Raw genomic sequence first — 23,179 nt, forward strand, 5'->3', positions numbered from 1 at the left:
TATATCTGAGCTCATTCATTGCAGAGAAGAAGAAAGCAGCCAAATAAACCCCTTCAGTCCCTACAAAACTCTCTCCCATGCTTTAGGACAGGCATAAAATTAAACTAAGTGTTTCCAAAAATTCTTTGCAAATAGCCAAACAGAGACATCCCTCCTTGGTTGAGGTGTGGTTGATTCCACTGATGCAACTTTGCTTTAGGCTAAAACTCCTAAAAACCTGGTAATTTAAGGCATTGGAGGCACACGGTTTTCACTAGGAGTGCCCCAAACCACAGCACAAAGGAGAGAACATACTGTGCATTCCTCTTGCTTCACTGTCTGTTCCCAGATAAATTCTACAGGGATCAAGGGTGACTAAGTATTGTGTCAAATTCCAGGGCCTCCAACATAAAGACGTGGAGCTGATGGGGTGAGTCCAGAGGAGGCCACAGAGATGATCCAAGGGCTGGAGCAGCTCTGCTCTGGAGACAGGCTGGGAGAGTTGGGGTGTTCAGCCTGGAGAAGAGAAGGCTCCAGGGAGACCTTAGAGCAGCTTCCAGTGCCTGAAGGAGCTCCAGGAAAGCTGGGGAGGGACTTGGGACAAGGGCAGGGAGGGAGAAGACAAGAGGGGATGGATGAAAACTGGCAGAGGGAGATTGAGGTGAGACATGAGGAGGGAATTCTGGAGTGTGAGGTGGTGAGAGCCTGGCCCAGGTTGCCCAGGGAAGCTGTGGCTGCCCCATCCCTGGCAGTGTTGAAGGGCAGGTTGGATGGGGCTTGGAGCAACCTGGGCTGGTGGGAGGTGTCCCTGCCCATGCAGGGGGGTTGGAACTGGATGATCTTTAAGGTCCTTCCAACCCAAACCCTTCTATGCTCTGGCTCTGATATCACAGAGGCCTGGAGCCTCCCCAGCACCCGACTGAGCTCAGTCCTGCCCAGCTGCTGGATCCCACTGGCTGGCTCGATGGGAAGTTGGATTCATTTGAAGAATTCCCCTGCATTCCAACCCAGCCTTTGGAATGCAAAAAATGAAGAGGGCAGAACTAGGTTCTAACCATCATCACCACCATATTGCTCCCTAAGAGCAATTAATGATTCTGTACCTTAACTTTCCCCTCTCACACTGAGCAGTAATTTTGGATTTTTCAGTTTCTCATCTGAAGACAAGAACCCAAATTATCACTCCTAGAAAACACACTATTTTCTGCTGAAGATTTATAATGTTTCTTGCACTTTAGCTACTGAAATAATTTTAACACTTTCAAGCAAAGTGAATTAAGAGGCAACATCAATGATGTGAGGAGACTGACAAATTGCCTTTTGATGCCATCACCAAGCAACTGGATGGAGAACTGGCCAGGCATTCCATCCACTGGTGCTAAAAATCACTTTCAACCAGAGTTCCAGATATAAAAAACCCTATTATCAATCATGTTCTAATAGGTATTAACCCAAGTTTTTAAGCTCTGACATACTGATTTCTTTAATTCTGTAATAATACCTTCTAAACAATCTCTCCTGTGCACAATGTAGCTGGCTGGTCACATTCAAAATATATTGGAACACACCCCTCCCCTGAAGAGATGTGTAATAAAGAACTGAGATACAGAGAAAAATACAACACAACAAAAGGACTGTGCAAATTACTACAAAGGGAAATAATGCCTTTTGAGTAGAACACTTAATGGCATCACCATTGCATGATTAAGAACTGACCCATTTAACAAGAGGTATCAAAGCTGGTTTAGCTGTAAAGCAGCTAAACCAACACAGGTTTAGCTAAGAGTATTTGCTTTTTTTTTTCCTTTTTAATTTTAAAACCAAACAGTTCTTATTCCCTTCATTCCTAACAGTGCTGCAGAGAAGGCTCTGCAGTAACAGCAGCTTTGATAACTTCTGGTACTTGGAGTAAAGTCCCAACAAGTAAAGAGACAAACAAAAGATGCAGAAAACTTAGGCTTAAACAAGACAATAAATTACAGCATTCAAACACTTCTTACACATCTTCAGCAAAGAACAAATTCCAAGTCTTTAAGTTCATTCTGAACCAAGTTTTGCTCAGGAACCTGCACCACTCCCACCAACACAGAGAGCTGCCCAATGTCTCCAAGGAGACAGGGATCCCAGTGCAAGCTGATGGGCAGTGAAACGTGCCTTTAGTCCAACTCTTCATCATTGTTGTGTGTTTTCATGTGGCCAACCCTTCTCATCCACAAGCAGGTGGAGCTCCTCACCCTTGAAGACTCTCAAGAAGCTTACCTTCTCTCTCCAGTGCCTGGCCACTCAGGATGTGCTCCACTGAGCTCATCAAAGGAACAGAGAGGCTGGTTTGGCTCCTAGAAGTGGGTCTAACCATGTCTGTCAGGCTTGGCTGTAAGGAGACTGGCTTGCTAGTTATCAACATACCATTAGCATCATCCATTCCTGACCATGCACTTGTGAAAAAGGATTTAAGAAAGTGCAGCCATTTTGGGACTTACTACTAAAACCTTTTTACATAAAAATCCGGGTGGTTCAACATCAACTATAACAATTTACAAGATGGTGCCCACCAAAAATGTACATTCTCCAAAAAGAACAAATTACAATAAATGGCAGCATTTTAGTATGCTCTGAATTTATTTCCACATTTGGAGAACTTAAAAGCAAATTTAGCTTTGTTGTTAATCTGTTAAACCTGTTAAATTTGGCAGAGGAGCCAACAAAGTCAAACAGTCATCCTGGTCTGGTCCCTGCTACTAGTAATGGGGCAGGGATGTAAAGACATCCATGTCGGGTCTCTGTCATGCTGAGCACTGGGGCCTGAGTTCTTCAAACAGTATGTTAGAAGATTAATCTTTACATGGAAACAATTAGAAGAAAATCACATCTTCTTTGCTGGTATCATCTTGCACGTTCAGGAGACTCGGCTGAGGGGTCACCAGGGTCTGGACGTGAAGGTTGTTGGGCTTGAGCAGGTTTGCTGAGGCAGGTGGGAGTGGTTCTGGCTGAGCATCTAAAGGGCTGTAAAATTCTACAAAAAACACGGAAGAAGAGGGATTCATGGCACTGCACAGACAGCCTGATGTGTTTCCATGGGTGTGAAGGTGAGTCAAGACATACCTGGCTGGAATGCAGGGGGCTGGCTACTGGGGAGGACAGGGCTTGCTGATCTTCTGCCCCTCAGGACACCCTCCTCTCGTCCCACCAGCCTGGGGGGAAGCAGCTGCTTCTGATCCACAGATGCTGAAGGAAATATGTTAGACATTAGTAACTGAGGCTGGCAGTACTTCATAAAGGTCACTGTTTCATGCTGGGGCCCACTGCACTGACACTGTTGCATAACCAAGGAAGCTGCTAGAACACAAGGACCTGGTGCTTCTGCTTCAAGTTGCTTAAATTTTCTCCTCAGCTGTTCAGACCACGAATCCTTCCTCCCTCCTCTCCCTTGAGGACTTGACTTCAGTCCCTGACAACCTCAGATTAAATACCTAGTGTTATAAAGCACAGCAGAGGAAAAAGTCCTTGTCCTTAGCATTCAAACAGCAATGGCTGTTTGTGCTACTCTGAACAGGCAGCAGAGGGATGCTGGTTTGGCCCTGCTCTCCAGCTGCCTCCCAGCTGCTCAGAATCAGGCACTGATCCTGGTGTTACAGCCTGTCAGTTCCTTCATTTCAACAATAAAAGCAATTCATGAAATGGTCACTCTGCATCCAAAGCACTCCTCCTAGTGCACATTCCTTACACGTCACAAAAACCAAATTCAATACATGGTATTTTGCCTCTGGTACAGAAAGTCTTGTTCCATTTTAGTCTGGGATCTACATATGGGCAATACAAACATGCATCTCCCACTAATACTCACAAGAGAATAGACACCAATAGCTTTGTGTTTTATACCTTCCACATCAATTCAATAAAAACATCATTAAGTACATTTCCATTGCAGAGATCATTAAGAGCTATTTAAAAAATGCAGTTGAGAGGATGTGGTATAAGAGCTTCATTTTCTCATTTACCAGCATTTGATATTCAGGGTAAAAGGATTTTAGGCTTCATTTCTGTGCAAGAACATAAGCAAGTTTGTACTAAACTTCAGGCATGACAAACATTACTTCAATGTGCAAAAGACCTTCCCCCTCCCTAGACAGTCTTGGCCCTCAGTCCACCATAGCAGTGCAGGTCCAAGAGAAGGGTAACTTTGCCAAGTCTGAATCCTATAGAAAGCTGAAAAGAGAATTTTGTAACTTAAAATTACAGGCTGTTCTCCTAAGCTGGCATTTAGGCTATTTTAGGGGGTGGAGAAAAAGTGGTTTTTTGTTGTGTCTGTCATTGGCAAAGATCACTACTTTAGTACCCAGCAGTTAGCACCAGAAATGACACCATGGAAGGGAGACTGTATTTTTACTTGCTTCTATTTCTGAGAGAAGGAGCCTCTTTCCACTCTGCAACACACACAGCAGCTCAGTTCTGGCCTGGAAACCTGTACTTAACAACTGACTGGTGCTAAGAAAGGCATGGCATTCAGTGTCACTACAACTCTGAACAGGGAGTGAAAAAAGGCTCAGCCAGCCTCAAACCGCTGCCCTCATGCAGAACAAGCCAAACAGTTGCTGTTTTCCTTTAATGCTACAGCTTGGCAGGCAACAATATTTTACACCCAGGTTTCCAAACTCTCACCATCATTCAGTCCTGCTGGATTACAGAATTCCACTTTCAACATTCTCCTTTTGGGCTACATTTCCAATGTAAATAGTAACTAATTCCACATATAACTCCTAACTGAAGGATTTTAAGAGTCTACTAACTGCAGAAAGCACACTTATAATTTGTAGCAGATTAATTTCTGGGTTCCACCCAGGCAGCCAGAGGTTTAAACTAGTGTTGTGTCTCCCTGTGATGCTGGCAGAGATCAGAAATGCACTTCAATACACTTACCTGAGCTGTCTGTCCTATGAGATGCTTTGTTCTTCCCACCTTTCTCTTTGCTTCCTTTTGTGAAAGTGGCCAGTTTCGTGGGAATCTGCTGCTGAACTGCAGCTGGTTTCTGGATCTGATTAGTTGCACTCAGGAGATGGATTGGCACTTCATTCTTCAGTGCCAGGGCTGGCCGGTTCTCCAGGCTGGTACTGTCCCTACGAACCAGGTCTGGCCTCTCCAGGTAATCCAGCCCAGAGACACTCACTCTCACTGAGGTTTTCATGACAGGTAGAGATGGTTCCATCCCTTCTCCATTGAAGCTCATGGAATGACTCAGCATCTGGCTCTGTGTGAGGAAAAACCTTCTTCATGTTCTGTGTCAAATGGGTATTTTCATCCTCTCAGGTACAATGAGAGACCACCCCCAGCCCTGAGAGCATAAAGCACTTTCTGGTGAAAAATATAACAATATAACAGCTTCTCTGGGCAACCTGTTCCAGGGTCTCACCACCCTCACACTCAAGAATTTCCTCCTCATGTCTCACCTCAATCCCCTCTGCCAGTTTTCATCCATCTCCCTCATCCCATCCCTCCCTGCCCTTGTCCCAGGTCCCTCCCTAGCTTTCCTGGAGCCCCCTAAGGCACTGAAAGGTGCTCTAAGGTCTCCCTGGAGCCTTCTCTTCTCCAGACTGAACTACCCCAGCTCTCTCAGACTGTCTTAATAGGAGAGGTGCTCCCAGTAAAAAGCCAGCATGGGTTAGTTGTGCAAAAAGAGGCAGAAGGTTCATGGAAACAAAACTCCACAAAACCTCCTTTCTCACCTGTCCCATTTCTGGGGAGAAAGCGCCTGACACCGTGTTCTGCTTCTTCAGCTTCCTTAGCTGATCCAGACGCTCCTTCTCTTTCTCCACTGCTCTCTGTGCCTCCCTCAGCCTCTCCAGGTCGTGCTGATAGGCCTCTCGCTGCCTCTCCAGCTCTTCCCTCTCCTGGTTCAACTTCTCTCTCAGCTGCCGCGTCTCCTCCTCGCGCTCCTGCAGCCGCGCTTCCGCGCTCCCGAATTCCCTCTGCTGCCGACTCTTCTCACGCTCCAGGCGTTGCTGCTCCAGCTTCAGCTGGTTCTGGAGTTTCTGGACATTCATCAGTTCTTCTCTTTGTTTTTCAAAGTTCCTCTGTTTCTCCTGCTCCAGCAGCAGGTTGCCCCGTGTAGACTGCAGCCGGTATTGCTTCTCGCGGTCTGCCATGGTGGCGCGTTGCATCTCGATGTAGCTGTCCTGCTGGGATATCACTGCCTGCAGGGAAGTGAGGAGCTCAGCATAAGGCACATGGGTTAAAAAAAACCACAGGCACAGCTAAAGAAAAGACAACAGCATCTACCTTATTAGATCAGAGAGACTTTTGTCTTCAAGAGCTTGTACAGCCCATCATGACTGACATGAAGTGATGCTTATGCAAGGCAAAATGAACACCTCATAGAACCATAGAAGGTGTGGGGTTGGAAGGGACCTTGAAAGGTCATCTAGTCCAGCCCCCCTGCAGTGCACAGGGACCTTATTAACTAGATCAGGTTGCTCAGAGCCTGGTCAAGCCTGAGCCTGGATGTCTCCAGGAATGGGACCTCCAGCACGTCTCTTGACAACCTGTTCCAGTGCTTCACCACCCTCGTTGTGAAGAACTTCTTCCCTATATCCAACCTAGATCTCCCTGCTCTACTTTAAGGCCATTGTCCCTTGTCTCCTTGCTACACACCCTTGTCAACAGCCCCAGGTTTCCTGGAGCTCCTCCACGTACTAGAAAATTAGTGCTCTGAATCCAACCAGCCCAAATATTATTGATTACAAATAATCACCAATACAACTAGTAAATTCAGATGAGTCCATCAACAACAATTTTAAGAAATGAGCAGAGAGGGCAGTCAGAGCTCCAAGCAGCAGCAGAACTGCATTTAAGTGGGCAGGAAAAAGGAAGCAATTACTTAAGACAACAGCTCTAACACTTCCTGCATAACACCAGGCACAGTGTTTGCTTCCTGGAGTGTCAGGTCTTAAATTCTGCACTTCACTCTAGCTTTAAGGGATATTTTATGGCAGCTCCTCTCCACACTGCCCGAATTTCATTACATTTCATGCCTAATGAACCTTTTGGACAGTAAATAGTGGTTTACCTGGAGACTGAAGAGCAACTGTAACAGTGTCTGTATCCTTTGGACAAGCTGAAGAGGAGGGGAAGGAAAAAGGACACTTAACAGAGCTCTGTTTTGATGTATTAACCTCTTTTAAACAGTGAAAACCACCACCAGCATCTGTATAAAAACACACCCAAGATAAGCATGGCTACATGGGTACTCTAAGGCAGCAAGAACCAGCACAGCAATATGAAGCATGATGAATTTCAGCATCTTAGTCCCTGCAGATGAGCACCAGGATTCCAGAGAAGAATCTGCATTGAGTTTTCTGCACTTGAGCTATTTAATGATCACTCCCTCCCATGCTCAGCACTGAATCACTCCCTGCACAGGCACAGCACTCACAGGAGGCTGGGAGGCAGGTTTTGTCAGTGAGCTGAGAACACACAAGCTTTCCAAAGAGGCAGAGGTAGTCAGCCAGTCTGCACAACCAGAACCCATCTTTGTTTTCTAATGGGACTTACCTCTGTCTTCATAATATGTTAGATCATCAGGCACAGGCTGTTGTGCTTGTTGTTCCCCAGGCATTAAGAATACTGAGATTTTGGTGTTTGGTTGTTTTTTTTTGGTTTGGTTTTACATGCTATTATTATAATATGGCTATTTCCCATCAGCTTTCCTACCAGCAGAAGTAACATACCTGAGACTCTATGGTGGGCTGAAACCCACTGCTGTCATCCAGCCTTGTTCCATCACTCTGCAAATGAGACACAAACAACAGAGACACTCATTGGGCACTGGCAGTGCTGCCAGAACAAGCTGGAAGGGCTCATCTCACTAGGGAGCAGCATTTAGCACTGGAGCAGAGGTTTTTCCTCTACACCGAAGGACATTTATCAAGAATACTTTAATGAGAAGTCAGCCTGAGCCAAATGTGTGGTGATCAAAGTGAAATGTTAATCATACAGCACCAAATGAACAAATGTAACACCAAACTATCATGCATCTCAAGTGCTGAGCTATCAACTTGCCCTTACAAACCATCCTTGATAGAGTCTAGTAACTGGGCAGACAGAACTCTTGTCACAGTCCAGTCCCACCAGCTGTTACAACTTTGAGCTTTGTGGGGTTTATTCTGACCACTATGATGAAGAGGAAAGTGAGGAAATGCATTTAAATGGGACATAAGCCCAACGTACAGTTTGAGGTCCTTCTTCTGCATCAGAGGGGAGGTCATGGAGCTGCACATCTGAGCTCACTGCAGGGCCTCTCCATTCCCACTGCCTCTGGTCACCACTGCTGTTCTTCCTAGAACTACCACCTGAAAGAAGAGTGGAGTATGAGCAGCTCACGCCAGGGCCTGCAAAAATCCTCTGCATAACACAGCAAGCAGGAAAAAAAGGTGACTTTCAGGTTAGAACCAAAAATATGCAACTGCATGGCATGTCCATGCTGCTTCCAAGTGGAAGAGGAGACAAGTGAGAAGCAGGACTGCTCAAAAAAGTAAAAAAACTTGAGAAGAGTGGGTTAAGATAAATAGGGAGAGTAAGTTCAAATTACATTACACTATTTTAAGTGAAGCAACCACCATGTCAGCATGAAAATGATCCTCTGTGGCTGCCAGAATTGCAAGCTCAGAACATGGAATACTTTTTAGTAGAAAAATTCTAGTTAAAGCAGCACCAGTGTGAGCATGGAAGGAGGCAGGGGGAGACAGAAACCCCAATGTATAAAGAAGTATAGTATTACATTTACAGAGAGACAACAAAAAGGATTCTAGAGGTTCACAACCAGTGAAATAAACACCATCCTATTTCTTAGTAAATGCATGAAGCAAAAATGGAGATAAATAGTATCTAGTATTTCCACTTACTCCATTAATTAAGTGATCAGTGCCAAAAGGGCAATTTATGTTACTCAGCAACCCTCTAGTGACTGTGCAGACACAAATAGAAGTGGAAAAAAAAGTTTTCATGAGCCAATAATAAAAACCAAGCAGCTGAATTCAAATTTCCTAGGTTTTCAGGTTGAGCTGCTTTATTTGTTTTCCCAACAAAGTTAAAATTCTGTGTGGAATTGTGATAATTAGAAAGTATCATTTAAGGTAATGCCCTTAGCATAGCACCAAACCAGAGCCCTACTCTGCTCTCTAGTGTTGGTATGGGAAGCAAAACATTCAACATGATAATAGCACAAATTTGCTCTAATCATTCTCTTAGAGCCTGGTGAAATTTCCTTATATCAGAGCCTAACATTTTTCTTCTCTCTTTCTCTGCACAGAGAAAATGAGTGAAGACCTAAGAAGCTCAGAAAAATGCTGAATGGTCCCTTTCTTACTTTTATTTGAAATTGAGGGACTACTGTCATAGCCTCCAAAGGTCTCTGCCCTCCTAGGGAGCCCTGACCCAGACACATCTTCAGGCTGACAGGATCCACAGCCCAGGTGAGTGAAGATCAGGTTCTGGAGATTTTCAGCTAGGAAAGAGGAGAACATGCCATGTCAACAGCCAGGTCTATGCAGTGAGACAAATGCATAATGTTAACAAATTAAAAAGTAACATTCCAAGCATCAAGTACATTAAAAGATTGGGCAGTTGGAGAGACTTCCTGCAGTACAGATGAATTTTCCTTTGTGAGCAGCTCTGTACTGCAGGCTCTTCTTACTGCACATAGAAAGATAACCTCTTCCTTAACTGCAGGTTAGATTACCAACCTTCAGTGCTTGCTGTTTTTTTTTCTTTTTCCAAAATAAAAATCATGTTTGTGCTTATTTTCTTTCTAAATATACTATCTTTAGAGAGGCTATTTTAATATAGAACTCTCATATAATATTATATTTCAGGACTGGTCTATTATTAAGAGTTCTCTGTTAACCCATCTGAACAGACTCATCCTAAGGCTCCAGTGGTTGATCTTTAAAAATCAAAAATCCAAGGTGTGAGGAGGTTCTCTACCTATAACCATCTGTCTTGCAGATTGGTTCTGAGAATAAGGAAGTCTGAACAGTGTTACATAAAAGCATTATGTTATTACAGGATGCTTTTCAGGCCCTGTACTTAGATCCTACGTGCTTATCCCCACCCTTGCATCTGAGTGAACATCCACACTCACCTTCTGTCACTGCAGACTTCAAGATCACCTCCCCCTGCAGGTTTTCTGAGGTATCCCCCCGAAGCAGCAGCCTGGATCGGGATCCTTGGGAATGGTCTTCAAACCCATTCATTTCAGACATTTCCAGATAAATCTGCTGCTTCTCAGTCAGACTTTGTAGGATCAGGTCATCTTTCATGTTCAAACGCTCTAAAGGAAGAAACAAACTCAGTTCTGCCTTCCTAATCACTGCCAGAGCACAACATCCAATCTGGAAGATGATTGTTTATTTTATGGGCAGAGCATCAAACGCAGAGAGATAATTAACAGTTGAGGGGAAAACTCAGGGAGCCCACAACACTTACTGGACTTATTTAACTATTTCTATATAATCTTGCACTACCCTGAAAGACTTATGAAGGAGAAACTCGATCACATTGTGTGATAAAGGCATGAAGGATGGTCATCAATCACAAATGATGCTGGGAAGCAGTTTGTGGAATATATAACTAAGCCATTACCTTGAAAATCTTTTAACTTGGCAGCTCTTGCTTCAGCCAGCCTCCTCTCTGCTTCAGGTTCATTAAGTGTTCCTCCTTCTTCATCAGGACAGCTGTACAAAGGGGGAAGACACATACACATTTGGTTTACATATTAGATAACTTAAAAACATCTCTGCATTCAACCAGAAGCTCTTGCCTAGGGCGTGATTTATCTTGTGGATCAGTCCTCCTCCCTTACCCAAAGCCTTGTTACATTTAACATCAGTGAACCACATTTTTTATTTCTTTTTTTTAAAAAGAGCAGAATTAAGTCTTTGCCTGCTTTCTATTGCATCTTTATGGATGGTTTCTTCCCACCAAACAAACAGAACCACAAGCTTCAGTCTGACAAAGGAAGTTTAGGGACAGTCAAATGGATCTTTACAATAAATTTCCACCTCAGAGTCCTGCAAACAGAAGACTGATGAGCAAGAAATCCCTCTTGCCTTTCCCTCCTAAATTACCTTTCTACAGCTCTGCGGATGTGTGCCATCCAGGAATTCCTCTCCTCTTTTGAGCTAGTGTGAATTTCATACATCTCTGGTCCTTTTAAGGAAGCACTAATTAAGAACATTGCCTTTTCCTCATTAGCGACCTCTCTTACAATCAACTTTTGCAGTGAGATAACTGGTGGTTTAGAGTCCTGGAAAACAAAATACAATTTACTGCACTACATGATATATATTCTTTAGGGTTTGCAGTTCTTAGTTCCCCCCATCTTCTATTTATACAGGGCACCATGAGCTGTAACACCACAGCACTATAATGTTACTGGCCTCTTCACATGACACTTTCAAAAATTGTCATTTTTTTACTCATCAACCATAAAAAACATGGAATGAATGTACATTCCAGATTAAATATTAAAAGCATCTGATTGAATATTAAAGCCTGGATCAGTTTAAACAGCTGAGGATTTCCACTGGGCATCAGAAGTCAAGAACAGGCCCAAAAACTTTGTTCAAAAAGAGGCCAAAGCAAAATTTGTTCAAAAAGAAAACAAAAGTGAAATGAGAGAACAAAAGAAAGTGTTAGAAATTCTTAAGGTAGCAAGTTAGATAGGAAAAAAAACCAAAATAGAGGTGTTACAGTGTGCAATCAGGCCCTGTGAATAACAAAACAAGGTGACAAATCATATATTGGGTAACTAAGGATTAACTGGATTAACTGTCAGTCTTTGCCATGAAAATAAATTTACAGAGGGATATTAGTTACAAATAACCTATCCACACAGCACAGGTCCAACATAGGCAGCCTAGAAAGATCCTCCCCAGAAGAACACATTTCCTTGTAACTGCTGAACCTTCCCAGACCCCTCCAACTGAACCTTCACAGCATAATCTAGACTGACAAAGAGAAAACTGAACTGTGAAGGAGCCACCAGGAACATGGGGCTTTGCCAGCTCCTCTGAGCAGCTGCCCTGCAATTCCAGACATAAGCACAGGTCACTGGAACAACAGAATCACTGAGCAAATCCATTTGCTCCTCTCACTCGCTTGATTTATCTATGGAAAAGTGATACCTACATTTCAAATAAGCTACATAAATCCAAAGATGCAAAACATGGATCAGTCTGTAACTGTAGAGCATATTACTGGAGGGAAAAAAACCCCACCATGGAGCAGAGATCAGAGATTTGTGAAAATATCCCCATTCTGTACATTAGGAGAAGGGTAATTTGAAAAGCAGTTGGTTATTTTTGCAGCCCTGAGGTCACCAGTATAACTGTTGCCATTAAACTTGGCTCTAATGTTCATGTCTTGAAAAAAAACACACCCCAGAAAGCAATGACATAAAATGTTTTCTTAGTTTCTGATTTATAGAAATTTACAGCCACAACTGAACTAGATCAGGACAAAATGTGCACAATTAACTGCTCTGAGGATACCTGTGGAAGTGCCCTAGAAAAGCAAGTGGATCCACTGAGTGTTCTAGAGTGCTGCAGTAATTAATGTGATTTGGTGCATATCAAATTCACTTCGGGGAGGTTCTCTGCCCCCAGGAAATCTCAGGCTCTACCTGTACTTCTTCTGTACTTACTGTCACTTTCACAAATACCATAAGTCAATGTATTAAGTAAGAAGAGCAACACCTACCACTGATGCAAATGTGTATTTTTGGTCCTTTTCTTGCAAGAGCAACAGTACATCAGTTAACAGGACTGCCAGGATATCTACAGCAACAACAGAAAAAAAAGGGAAAAAAAAAAGTGGATTTTAAAGCAGCAAGACTTGTACAGACACAAAAATCACTCACATTTCCTGTGGGTCAGGGAATAGGTCAACATTTGCAGTATTGGCTCTGCTACTGTCTTGAATTTGGGCTTGTCCACAGAGAGCTTGCAGCCCTGCAGAACCAGCACAATAAGCAGATTCTTCTGGAACCTCAGATGTCCACAGAACCACTTATCCATGGTTGCCTTTTATGTGCCATTGAAGCTTCTCCTTGAACACCTGAAGCTGTTAAAATACTCACTGAGGGACACTGTTCTGATCTGCTGGCAGAACAGACATCCTGCAGAATGAAGGTGCCATGGGGGTTGATAGGACACGATTTCACCAAGTGTGAACCACAGCTCACACAAGATAATGCCTTTCCACAGGAGACTAAGTCAGGATGACTCAAAGCTTTGTCATCTACCTGAAGACCTCCCTCTTGAATTGGAAAGCAGACCAGGCAGATAATAAGCAAACAGCATAAGGAACTTGTCATGCTTATAGAGATGCTTATTGGACAAGCCAAGAATAGAACAAGTGCTATTTCCTCCAATATCCTATTAAACAAGCAGGTTCCTGTCATCATCTTTTATACTCAATCGATCAGTAATAAACAGTTACTAAAAAAAATTTAAAAAAATTAGTTTCCTAGTGGCACTTTTCCCCTTCTTGGCCCTTTACCTTTGAGTCGTCCTGATGCAGCTTTCCAGTAGAGCATCCCATCCAGCAGCAGCCTCCTCTGGCCCATGTCATCCTTCCGGAATAAAAGTCCATTTTTGTACTTCCCAGATGATTTCAGCTCCATTTTGTGCATAATCTCTTTCAGGCGTTGCCCCTTCTCACACTCATTTACCATGGCATCCACATGGGTGATTGTGTCCTTAATTAAACTGAGGGCCTGGGTCAGCTCTTCATAATCTCTAGTTCCAGCTAAGAGAAAAAGAGCAGCCATCAGTCACATTTTCAACTCTGGAATGCAAGATACGAGACACCCAAACATCTTTTAACATGAAGGTTCCATATTGAACATCTCACAGTATTTCCTAAGAGGTTAAGTTTAAAAATAAAAGAAAACAAAATACCCTGAAGGTCTAAATCCCTCATGAACTGACAGGCTTAATGACTATGGTTTTGTGGTTGCAGACTTGGCATTTAATTGTGCTCCTGACCCTCTGCTGTGGGACGTGCATCTAAAATAGCATCTCAAGCTAACAAGAAGTGAGAAAGCCTGTCCCCCATCTGAGGAAAGAACACACAGAACATGGGAGAAAGGACCAGGAAGACACTGTGAGGCTTCCAGGAAAGCTCAAGGAACCCACCTTCTGTGTTCTGAATAATACGGTCCACCAGGACCGGGTACTTGGTGATGCGCTGCGTCACCAGGAGGATGCACTCCTGGACACCAAGTCTCCTCACAATGGAACAGTTGCCAATTTTCTGGAAAACAGGACAGACCCATCACAGCCACTGCACACACTGCTCTAACTCCCTCACCTCCCCATTCACACACGTTCTGTCTTTGTACAACGAGGCACAGCACCACAAGATCAGCTGCGCTCTTTTACTAAAGTAAAACAGCAAAAAAAAATAAGCTTTAATTACTAGAAAAATATTTGAGGTATAATTTTCAACTGCTGTTAACTAGATCTGGAAACAAGCAGAGACAGTTCCACATCTGAAATGTTTGACTGCCTATCTGCTAACTGCTGATTACCTTTTATAACAGAATCAGTCCTTAAATAAATACATAGAATAGTACTATATTTTTAAAACCAGATTCAAACATCCAACAGCCAAATTAGGTTAATAATGAATAAACTACATCTATATTTTACCACTGTAAGTTCATCAGAGGGTTGATTTACAGAAACTTGTTTCTGCTTAGAAAGGGAAGATGATCTTTAAGGTCCCTTCCAACCCAATTCTCTGGAATCCCACTATTGAGCCTGACTGCAGAGCAACACTGGCAACTGAACCAGTACCAAGATTTTTCTTTATGAAAGCTGAGTTTATATATTTAAAAAATTTACTCTGATGACTTATTTACTTCCTTGAAAGTGTTCTCACTTTTAAAGACACCTAGTTCAGAGGAGCTGTAGGTATAGAGCCACGTTGGAAAGTTCACACAGTATCACTTACTGCTGAGTGGAAGATGAGAACACTCAGGGCCCTGCAAAGCCACCTGAGCCTCAGGTTACAGCTCCACTCTGCCCATGTCTCCTCAGCCCTTCCTGTTCTGCTTTTTCCTGTAGTGGTTCATCCACAGCATTAAACGTTGATTTCATTTATTATCCAGCCAATTGACAAAGATTGTGACACAGCAGTGCAGCCAGTGAGAGAGCCAGGAACAGAACAAATCCCCTATTATTCCCCAGTCCTATGTGCCCTCAAGTGCTTGCCTCAAATTTAACACTTACTAATTGTGGCTTTGTGTCCAAACAGCTCAAAAGACATAAAACACAAGAAGAGAACCACCCATCAGGTAAGGAGAAGCTGCCTCTAACACTGCTCATTCACATTTAAGAGGTCTTCAAGTCCAAAATAAAACCTAGAATGATCAAGTATCTTCTGCACAGTCAGAATGGGAGACTTCTGGTTGTTTACCTTTATTAAGTTTTGGAACTTCTTATTGCTTTGGAGCAGGTCTTTATAGTGGCTAACAGCTTCATTGTGTCCACAACAGAACACACCATACTTCTCTTTCATTCTCTCCCCATTTTCACCTGAAAACTAATTGGAAATACCAAAAATGAAAGACAGGAATCATGAAGAGCAAACCACCCTCCACTGCAAAACCCAGGTGGAACATGCTTTTATGGTAACTGATTATGGGGACATTTCTTCAATATTTCAATTTATTCTATCTCAGAAATGAGAGATTTAAGCAGTGTGACATCTGAGAGCTTGGAATACCCCCAGATCACCAAATATTAAATGATTGTTATCACATGATGATAATTTTTTTAAAGGATTTCTGGGCCCCTGCAATTAAAAAGACTGTAAAAGGGGAAAGGCAAAAACCAGTCAGGATATATGAAATATCTGCATCCACTCCACAGTAAAATGGGTGCAAAAGCTGTTAATCAGTTCAAAGGATCTTCACTGCATTTTTAAAACCAGGCAGCTCAGCATTAAATGCAGGATGGACACCAGGAATAGATTACTTTACTTTTGGAACAGATGAAAACCAGAGCCAAACCATCTGTAGGTGCATATCCCACAACATGCCCAAACAACATTTAATGCACCTTTCATGTTATTTAGGACCAGATACACTGCTGGGAAAATCATCTTAAAGCCCATATTAAATCAACCTTTACATAACAGAACTTTAACCTTACAGTTAGTTTATTTAGAAATGTATAGTGTTAAGGACATTGGTAGAATTTAATTCACACCTGCTTGACCAAGAGGTCTCCAATGTTCTGGATTATATAATTTTGGTCACTGCCTTCTTCCAAGGATTCCTTCCGTCGCTGCTTTAACTGGAGCAGGAACTGCCCATGGAGCTCCAGCAGCTCGTCCACACAGGGGAAGAGCTTGTTGATGACTGCATTGGGGAACTGCAGTTCCTCTCTCATGGCTTTGGAGTACACCTTCAGCATTATCTTCAGTGTCCTGACATGGTGCATTTCAGTCTGCATCAGCTCTGGGCAAGGGGAAATACAAAATTCCAAAGTCATGGATGTGCTGTGCAGTGAGGAGATAGAGAAGAGCAGGCTCTGGAAGCCACCATCTTTTGCACCTCCTTCTCCACCTCAATCTTTGCACACCTGATGTGAAGCTCCTAAATTTGCCCTGCTCATCTCCCAAACAGTGACTGTCCCTAATTATTTAACATCTTCCAGCTGAGGTTGAGCTATTCCCTAACTGGAGAGTTGGGCTTTGCTCCTTACAAGACGTACTGGAAACTATGGGTGGCTTAAAATCAGTAACAGAAGGACTTATGCACACTCAGACAGGTAACACACTTGAAAATCTTCTCAATTTTGGTTTTCAAGCACACTCCAAAGTGGCAGCCAATAAATACCATTATTTCTGCCTTCTTTCAAACCAGTGGCACTATGAAAAAGTTATAAGAATTTAAAAAAATAACAAATTATCTTACCATAAATCACATCCTGCCTTTTTATAACTTCTTTCTTTTGCCTTTTTGCATAGGGCTGCTCCACTGCAACACTCCAAGACTCTGCCTCAAACTCATGAGCATCTGCTTCTATTTCATTCCGGAGAGACACAAAATATGCATCTAGACCAAAAGCACATTCCATGTCAGTTGTGATTGTTTCCCACCATATCCTTCATTATCATCATTAACAACAGCAACAAAAAACAAAAACATCTCAGTGCTGCTTTAAGATTGTATAAGAAATGTCATAAAAACCCTGAAAAGAATAGAAACCCCATAAAAATCCTGAAAAGCACAGAAATTCCATACCTTCCAGAAAAGTGGAGTCTGCTGTTGTAGGTGCAAGTGAGACAACATCATCTGAAGTCTGCTTAAATTTTATAAAGCCTGAATCTCCTTCATCCATGTCTCCTGGAATTAGTCTAAATGGCCAAAGAAATTAGACCAAAGGACCAAAACAGAACAGTAACAATTTTTCCCAAGTTCCTTCAAAAGAAAATCTAACTACTTTAACAAGCATCTTTCCTAAACTTCAGTGCAATGCACTTAAAAGAAATATATAAAAGCTATGGTTGCACTTTAAAACAGTCAATTTAGCAATTCCATCACTGAAATATTACAGCTTTAATCAGAGCAGCACGAGTGAATATGCAACTTCTGGGATGACATTTTATAAAGACATCACCTGGTGACAAACCCCAGCCAGTTCAGAGCACAAAGGGCACTTTCACTGAGAAGGGAGCATAACTGTGGCACAGAAAAACTAAACAACTCCTTAAAACAGCAGATAGCTTTGAATAAGCCTACTATTTTAATCAAGGTATCCTGCAATTTAAAACCCTGCTGTCTCCTCCACTAGCCAGAATGAGCACTACCTAGAATAACTCAACTCAGATCACTGAATTTCAACAAGTCTGAGGACAAATATACCCACACAAACCATCAGTTAGACAGAGATACTCAAATACTGCCCTATTTTGTATGATATCTTTTTTTACATAGTGCAGAGGGACTAAAGACAAGGTGATTGACATTTAAAAATATAGCTTAGATTTAATTCTTTTTAACCAGCTTCCTGTTTAGGAGATATTTAGAATTAATTGCACCCTTAAAAGCTCCGTGAACCTCTTTTGAGGTTTAGTTCTTGCTTCAGTTCTCTAAGCAGTTTTGGGAGGGGAGGGGGGGAGCAGCAGAATGAGGAGAAAAAACAGTTGACTTACCCCAATTTGCTAACAGCTCCAGCAGGATTCAAAGGAGCCTGAGAATTTCCTCTCTGGGCGATAGTCATGCCGAGATTCCGTGACAGTCCTGGGGTGCCATCCGGTCCCAGGAGAAGACTTCGGGGCTGCTCCTTCAGGGAAGCTGCTAGAGAGGCAAAAATGGAATTGGTGCTCAGAAAATGAGGTGTGCACTGCAGCTCCCCTGCTCTCAGCCCTCGCTCGGAATGCGGCCGGAGAACGGACAGGATCTTGGAGGTCAAGAGCTCGTTGTCCAAAAAAACATTCTCATTCCATTTTCTTGAAAAGGAACCACAAAAAGAGAGCTCAGGATGAGCTGGAATTGTGTTGCTTCTGCCGCTGCTTTTTGAATTTGTATTCCCCATGCTCACCACTGGCTGCCCTCAGACTTGGCACAGTAAAGTGGCCCCAGAGATGCAGTGTTTTTATACTACCTGTGATCCTTCTAGAAATGTAAAGCTGCCACTTAACTTACTGTATTGGCTAAATCAGCAGGTCTGAAGTGCAGGAAATTGGTCCCTACTGTGCCCATTTAGTGTGGAAATTGCAAAGTATCTTCTCCTTTAGTAAAACACCAGAACCTACACACAATTATTCACACCCTCCCCTATCAGGGCACAGAACATTTCATGGCAAACAAGAAAAATCTGAGAGCACATAAAACCCCCAAGTTCTCTGCAATGCTTATTGCTACACAGAGATTTCTATCTGCATGCACACACACTAGATGTAACAGATATCAGGGCTAAATTTAATTTTAATACTGCAGCTTTTTAATGCTTTTTAAATCTAGGCAGACTGTGAACTGGAAAGATATTTAAAACCTTAATCACTATTACACAATACATGGAAGCCTGTAATAGACTTATAAAAAATGGATACAATTATTTAGCACTAATGTCTGTAATGAATGATAAGGAACAAGAGACAAAATACATCCTTTTAAAAAAGGAACTTCAGGGAAGTCAAAGATGAAGAATCAGCCAGACAATCTTTAAAACTCACTACTGACAAGGTCTGCAGCTGCTGTTTTTTCAAAGTGCTTTTAAGGACATGGGAGTGGAAGAGATCTCATGGCTCCCTGAACCCAGGACTCTGCCATGGACTCCTGGTCCAGGGCTGTGTCTGGGAGGTTGCCTGAGGACCATGCTGCTGGAGCAGCTCAAGAGGGGCCTACAGGGCAACTGGAGAGGGACTTTGAACAAGGGCAGGGAGTAAGGGGACAAGGGGGAATGAATTAAAAATGGAAGAGGGGAGATTTAGGTTGGACATGAGGAAGAAATTCTTCACTGTGAGGGTGGTGAGACACTGGAACATGTTGCCCAGGGAAGCTGTGGCTGCCCCATCCCTGGAAGTGTTCAAGGAGAGACTGGACCGAGACTGGAGCAACCTGGTCTGGTGGGAGGTGTCCCTGCCCATGCAGGAGGGTTGGAACTAGATGATCTGTAAGGTTCCTTGCAACCCAAACCAGTCTGTGATTCTGTAAGAGTCTCTCCAGTTCCCAGCCAAGGTTTATGCACCACCAATTTCCAACTTTTCTTGTGAAAATACTGGTGTGCACCCATCCCCACAAGTCTGCATTCCTCTGTGTTCTTCCACTAACAAACATCTTTCCCTCTGCTTCAGCCTTGCTCAATCAAACACAGCTAAATCAAGGTATTCATGTTTCCTCTCATAAAACAGGTTTTACCACATTGCTTGATATCCCATATCCTACATCTGCTTGTCTCTCATTTCATTGTCCTTGAAACAGTTGCCTAGAAAATCTTATTAGGGCTGCAGGGGAGGTTTCATCAATGACATTTAATAGAGATTATATCACTGCGCTGAAAATACCTTTCCCAATACCCTTTGGGTTTGAAATTTCTTGGCTACACACACAGCACATTCTCAGTCTACCCAACAAGCTGGGTAAACTGAGTCCTCTGCCATCATCTCCAAGGGACAAGCTCCAAGACTACTGTCCCCAAAGAGGAGACTAAGTAGATATTAGCAAGAATTGTAAGGGTGTATTTCTTAAACAACAGCTTAATAGTAAATGTCCTCCCGTTTCCATTTGGGGAAGTATTGAAATCAGCAGCCATCACATTCCCTTTCTGTGCTCCACAAGCCAAGGACATAAAGTTCTGCTTCACAACTCTAGGCCAAATCTAAACATCTCCAGAGGCAAAACATGGGGAGGGGGACTGGGGGGGATGACACATACAACCAAGACAGCTTGTACCTTCCTTCAAACACATTTCTTTTTTATCTTGTTACAATATCTTTGGCTTTTTGTGCTGGGCACTGCAGTCTGCAGCATTACACTGTGGGCACAGACATACAATGCCCATGTTAATAGTTGTTCCTTCAACTCCCAGCTCCTGCTTTTGACTATGGAAAATAAGCCCCAGCTGCCTAGCAGAGTCTGCACCAGCAAAAAGCCATTTTCTGAGTTCAATTAGCACTGTCTGCACACTGCTGAGAGCCCCTATCGATCGTTGTTAACCTATCACACCAGACCAGACTGTGTACCACAGAGCTGTTTCAACGACCAGCCCTACAGCCAACTTTTCCTATTTCCATTATGCCTTATTGTTTGCTATTTTAGTCACTGCACTTTCCCCTAAATGCATAGAACCTTTCTTGGTAATGTAAACAGCTACTTATCTTCTTGTAACAATTATTGCCTCGGTGCTGCTTCTTGGTAAGGACTGCTTCATAAAGAAGGGCACTTGGCAATGCAAGTCAAATGATACCTAACAAAAACATGTGAAAAACACATAGTAATTCTCTGACTTGTATGTCAGCTGTGTTTCTTCCAACCAGCAAGGCCACTAAACAAATCAACTGCAAGGCAGAAAATAATTCTGCTCCAGTCACAGTCAATCACCTGAGAGTCAAGAAGCCTGTTCTATTAATACAGACCTTGTAACATCTACCAATTAAAATGCCTTTTAAATCATACACCCATGGCCACAATGGTCTTTTCCAGCAGCAAAAAGCTATTTCAAAGCCTATGCTGCAATACAGCTGCTCTTTCTTCTTCTTTTTTTCCCTCCCAGATCCCTTTTCCCACTTTATTTCAACACAGATTTATGGTCAGACCATTAGTGCTAGCTTGTCTTAGAGACTTCTAGCAACCACTAGCTGCAGGCAAGTTTTAAATAGACAATTATGAAAATCTGATGTAAAACAAAGTTCACAGTTCTAGTCTTTTCAGAGGCCAGAGAATAGACAATCAATGAAAAACTAGCTTATTGATCCCTTTTCACCATGATATTTTGAGGTTACACAGCAAGAAGGTATAAAGAAAAATAAAAAGATAAAGAGATAAAAACACACAGGAGATTGCCAGGAGCCTCTAAGCCATTCCCAATAGAAAAAAAATGAAGCCATCTTATTAAAAGAGACCTTTTCTATACTTCAATAACACCCTGTGTCTAGCCTTTAAAACATATTAAAGACAAAAAAATACAATTGAACAGATAAGCCTTGAGCACAGAAATCATTCTTTAGTACAAACCTGGGGAAATGCACTGGGGTGAACTCTGTGGAGATCCAGAAGGTCTGTGCTGCAAATCCTTCTGTTAGAGGGAAAAAATACAATATTCTCACATATCCAGACCAAACTTTCAGCTGAACAGGAATCATCTTTTCCCTATCATACAGCACTAACTGGAAGGGAAGCTGTATATTGAGAGCAGGAAAGATTTGACTCAGGAAGCTTGGATTTTTTGCACATTCCAGAAAGAATCAAATAGAGACATTCACACTTTGTATAAAAATCCCATCATGTATCAACCAGACTGAAATAGAACAAAAAAACTAAGTGACAGCTGAATTAAAGCTATTATCATAAATAATTTATAAAATGAAACCAAACCCTCTATGTAGGCACCCTTCACCTACACTTTGCTGCTGTTCAGTTTACAGCAGTACTAACTAAACTAACCCAGCCAGTTCCAACCAAAATTTAGACTATTAATTTAAAATTGCATCTCTGATACTCTATACAACTCTCTCCTTCTTACAACACTAGGGTATTACAATTCATTAAGATACAATTTTTTTAAGATGCAAAGAAATTGAGTAAGTAATGCAGTCTGTAACAAATAGCTTTTTGGGAGTCTTGCTTCACTTTGAGGATCTCATTCCTGCCTTTATTCCCCTCATCATTTTGTTCTACTGCTCCCTCTTTGCTCTCTTCAGAAGTGGTTTGGAAGGGCTGATTCAACCATTACAGTTTGGGAGACAGAGTAGAAAGCATCAGAGCAAGTGAATTTTTTAGGTTTAAAAAGAAAATGCACAATGCCTAGAGAGGTTTGAAAGTCTGTATCAAAAACCCAAAAAGAACATTTCTGCCCTCAAAAGAGTTACATTCTAAATCACCAACAGCTGAAATCACCTTCTCTAAGCTCTAACTGCCCAGGTTTGAGCTGTTCTGCTCTGTTCTCCTCCTCACAGTACTCCCTAATCTGCTATCAGCCTCTGAAATCATCAACACTTGCAGGTTAAAGCAAACTAAAACTCCCTCAAGTATAATTAGTTGTAAGAAGGAGGAAATTATTTTCAAAACCAATACCAGAAGAAAAAAAAACAACAACACAACAGAGAGCTGAAAGCAACCTGTGACCTTACATGCAATCACAGGCATCATGGGGACACAGATGAAAAATGAACAGTTTAGCAAGACAAAGTTCATGACAGTTCAAAAATGAAATCACTTCTTCTGCATTGCTCAGCTTGTAAATAATATGCAACTGTTATAAGCAAATTCCTCTCCACCCCTCAGGCTCTTCTATCAGCTTTGAGATGGCACATGCTAGAAAAACAGTGACACTAAATCTAGAGGTAACATATAATTCAACTATCTTTCCCAAAAAAGTGAGAGGTTTGAGCACCCTTACAAGGGTTAGTCACAGTTCTGACAGACACAATAAGTAGTTTTCATTACAGCAATAAAATATTTAACTTTGCTTTC

At 42.4% G+C, this 23,179-nt stretch overlaps 1 protein-coding gene across 1 annotated transcript in view; it reads right to left on the reverse strand.

Moving 5' to 3' along the window:
- Nucleotides 1–2,831: 2,831 nt before the first annotated feature.
- The window catches only part of ARHGEF18 (Rho/Rac guanine nucleotide exchange factor (GEF) 18), a 46,161-nt gene continuing 25,813 nt past the window's right edge, over nt 2,832–23,179 (reverse strand). Inside the window, exons 12-31 of the mRNA XM_009997793.1 lie at nt 21,722–21,779; nt 18,199–18,343; nt 17,288–17,400; nt 16,958–17,098; nt 16,248–16,498; nt 15,454–15,579; nt 14,169–14,286; nt 13,531–13,779; nt 12,730–12,806; nt 11,097–11,275; nt 10,612–10,703; nt 10,112–10,300; nt 9,338–9,475; nt 8,200–8,321; nt 7,701–7,757; nt 7,040–7,087; nt 5,700–6,167; nt 4,897–5,224; nt 3,082–3,204; nt 2,832–2,992 (exon numbers count right to left, since the gene is read on the reverse strand). Coding sequence (XP_009996095.1) covers nt 2,832–2,992; nt 3,082–3,204; nt 4,897–5,224; nt 5,700–6,167; nt 7,040–7,087; nt 7,701–7,757; nt 8,200–8,321; nt 9,338–9,475; nt 10,112–10,300; nt 10,612–10,703; nt 11,097–11,275; nt 12,730–12,806; nt 13,531–13,779; nt 14,169–14,286; nt 15,454–15,579; nt 16,248–16,498; nt 16,958–17,098; nt 17,288–17,400; nt 18,199–18,343; nt 21,722–21,779 — 3,183 coding nt within the window. The remainder of the gene's footprint in view (nt 2,993–3,081; nt 3,205–4,896; nt 5,225–5,699; nt 6,168–7,039; nt 7,088–7,700; nt 7,758–8,199; nt 8,322–9,337; nt 9,476–10,111; nt 10,301–10,611; nt 10,704–11,096; nt 11,276–12,729; nt 12,807–13,530; nt 13,780–14,168; nt 14,287–15,453; nt 15,580–16,247; nt 16,499–16,957; nt 17,099–17,287; nt 17,401–18,198; nt 18,344–21,721; nt 21,780–23,179) is intronic.

The sequence above is a fragment of the Chaetura pelagica genome, unplaced genomic scaffold (genome assembly GCF_000747805.2).
Source record: "Chaetura pelagica isolate M959 unplaced genomic scaffold, ChaPel_1.0 scaffold595, whole genome shotgun sequence".
NCBI lineage: Eukaryota > Metazoa > Chordata > Aves > Apodiformes > Apodidae > Chaetura > Chaetura pelagica.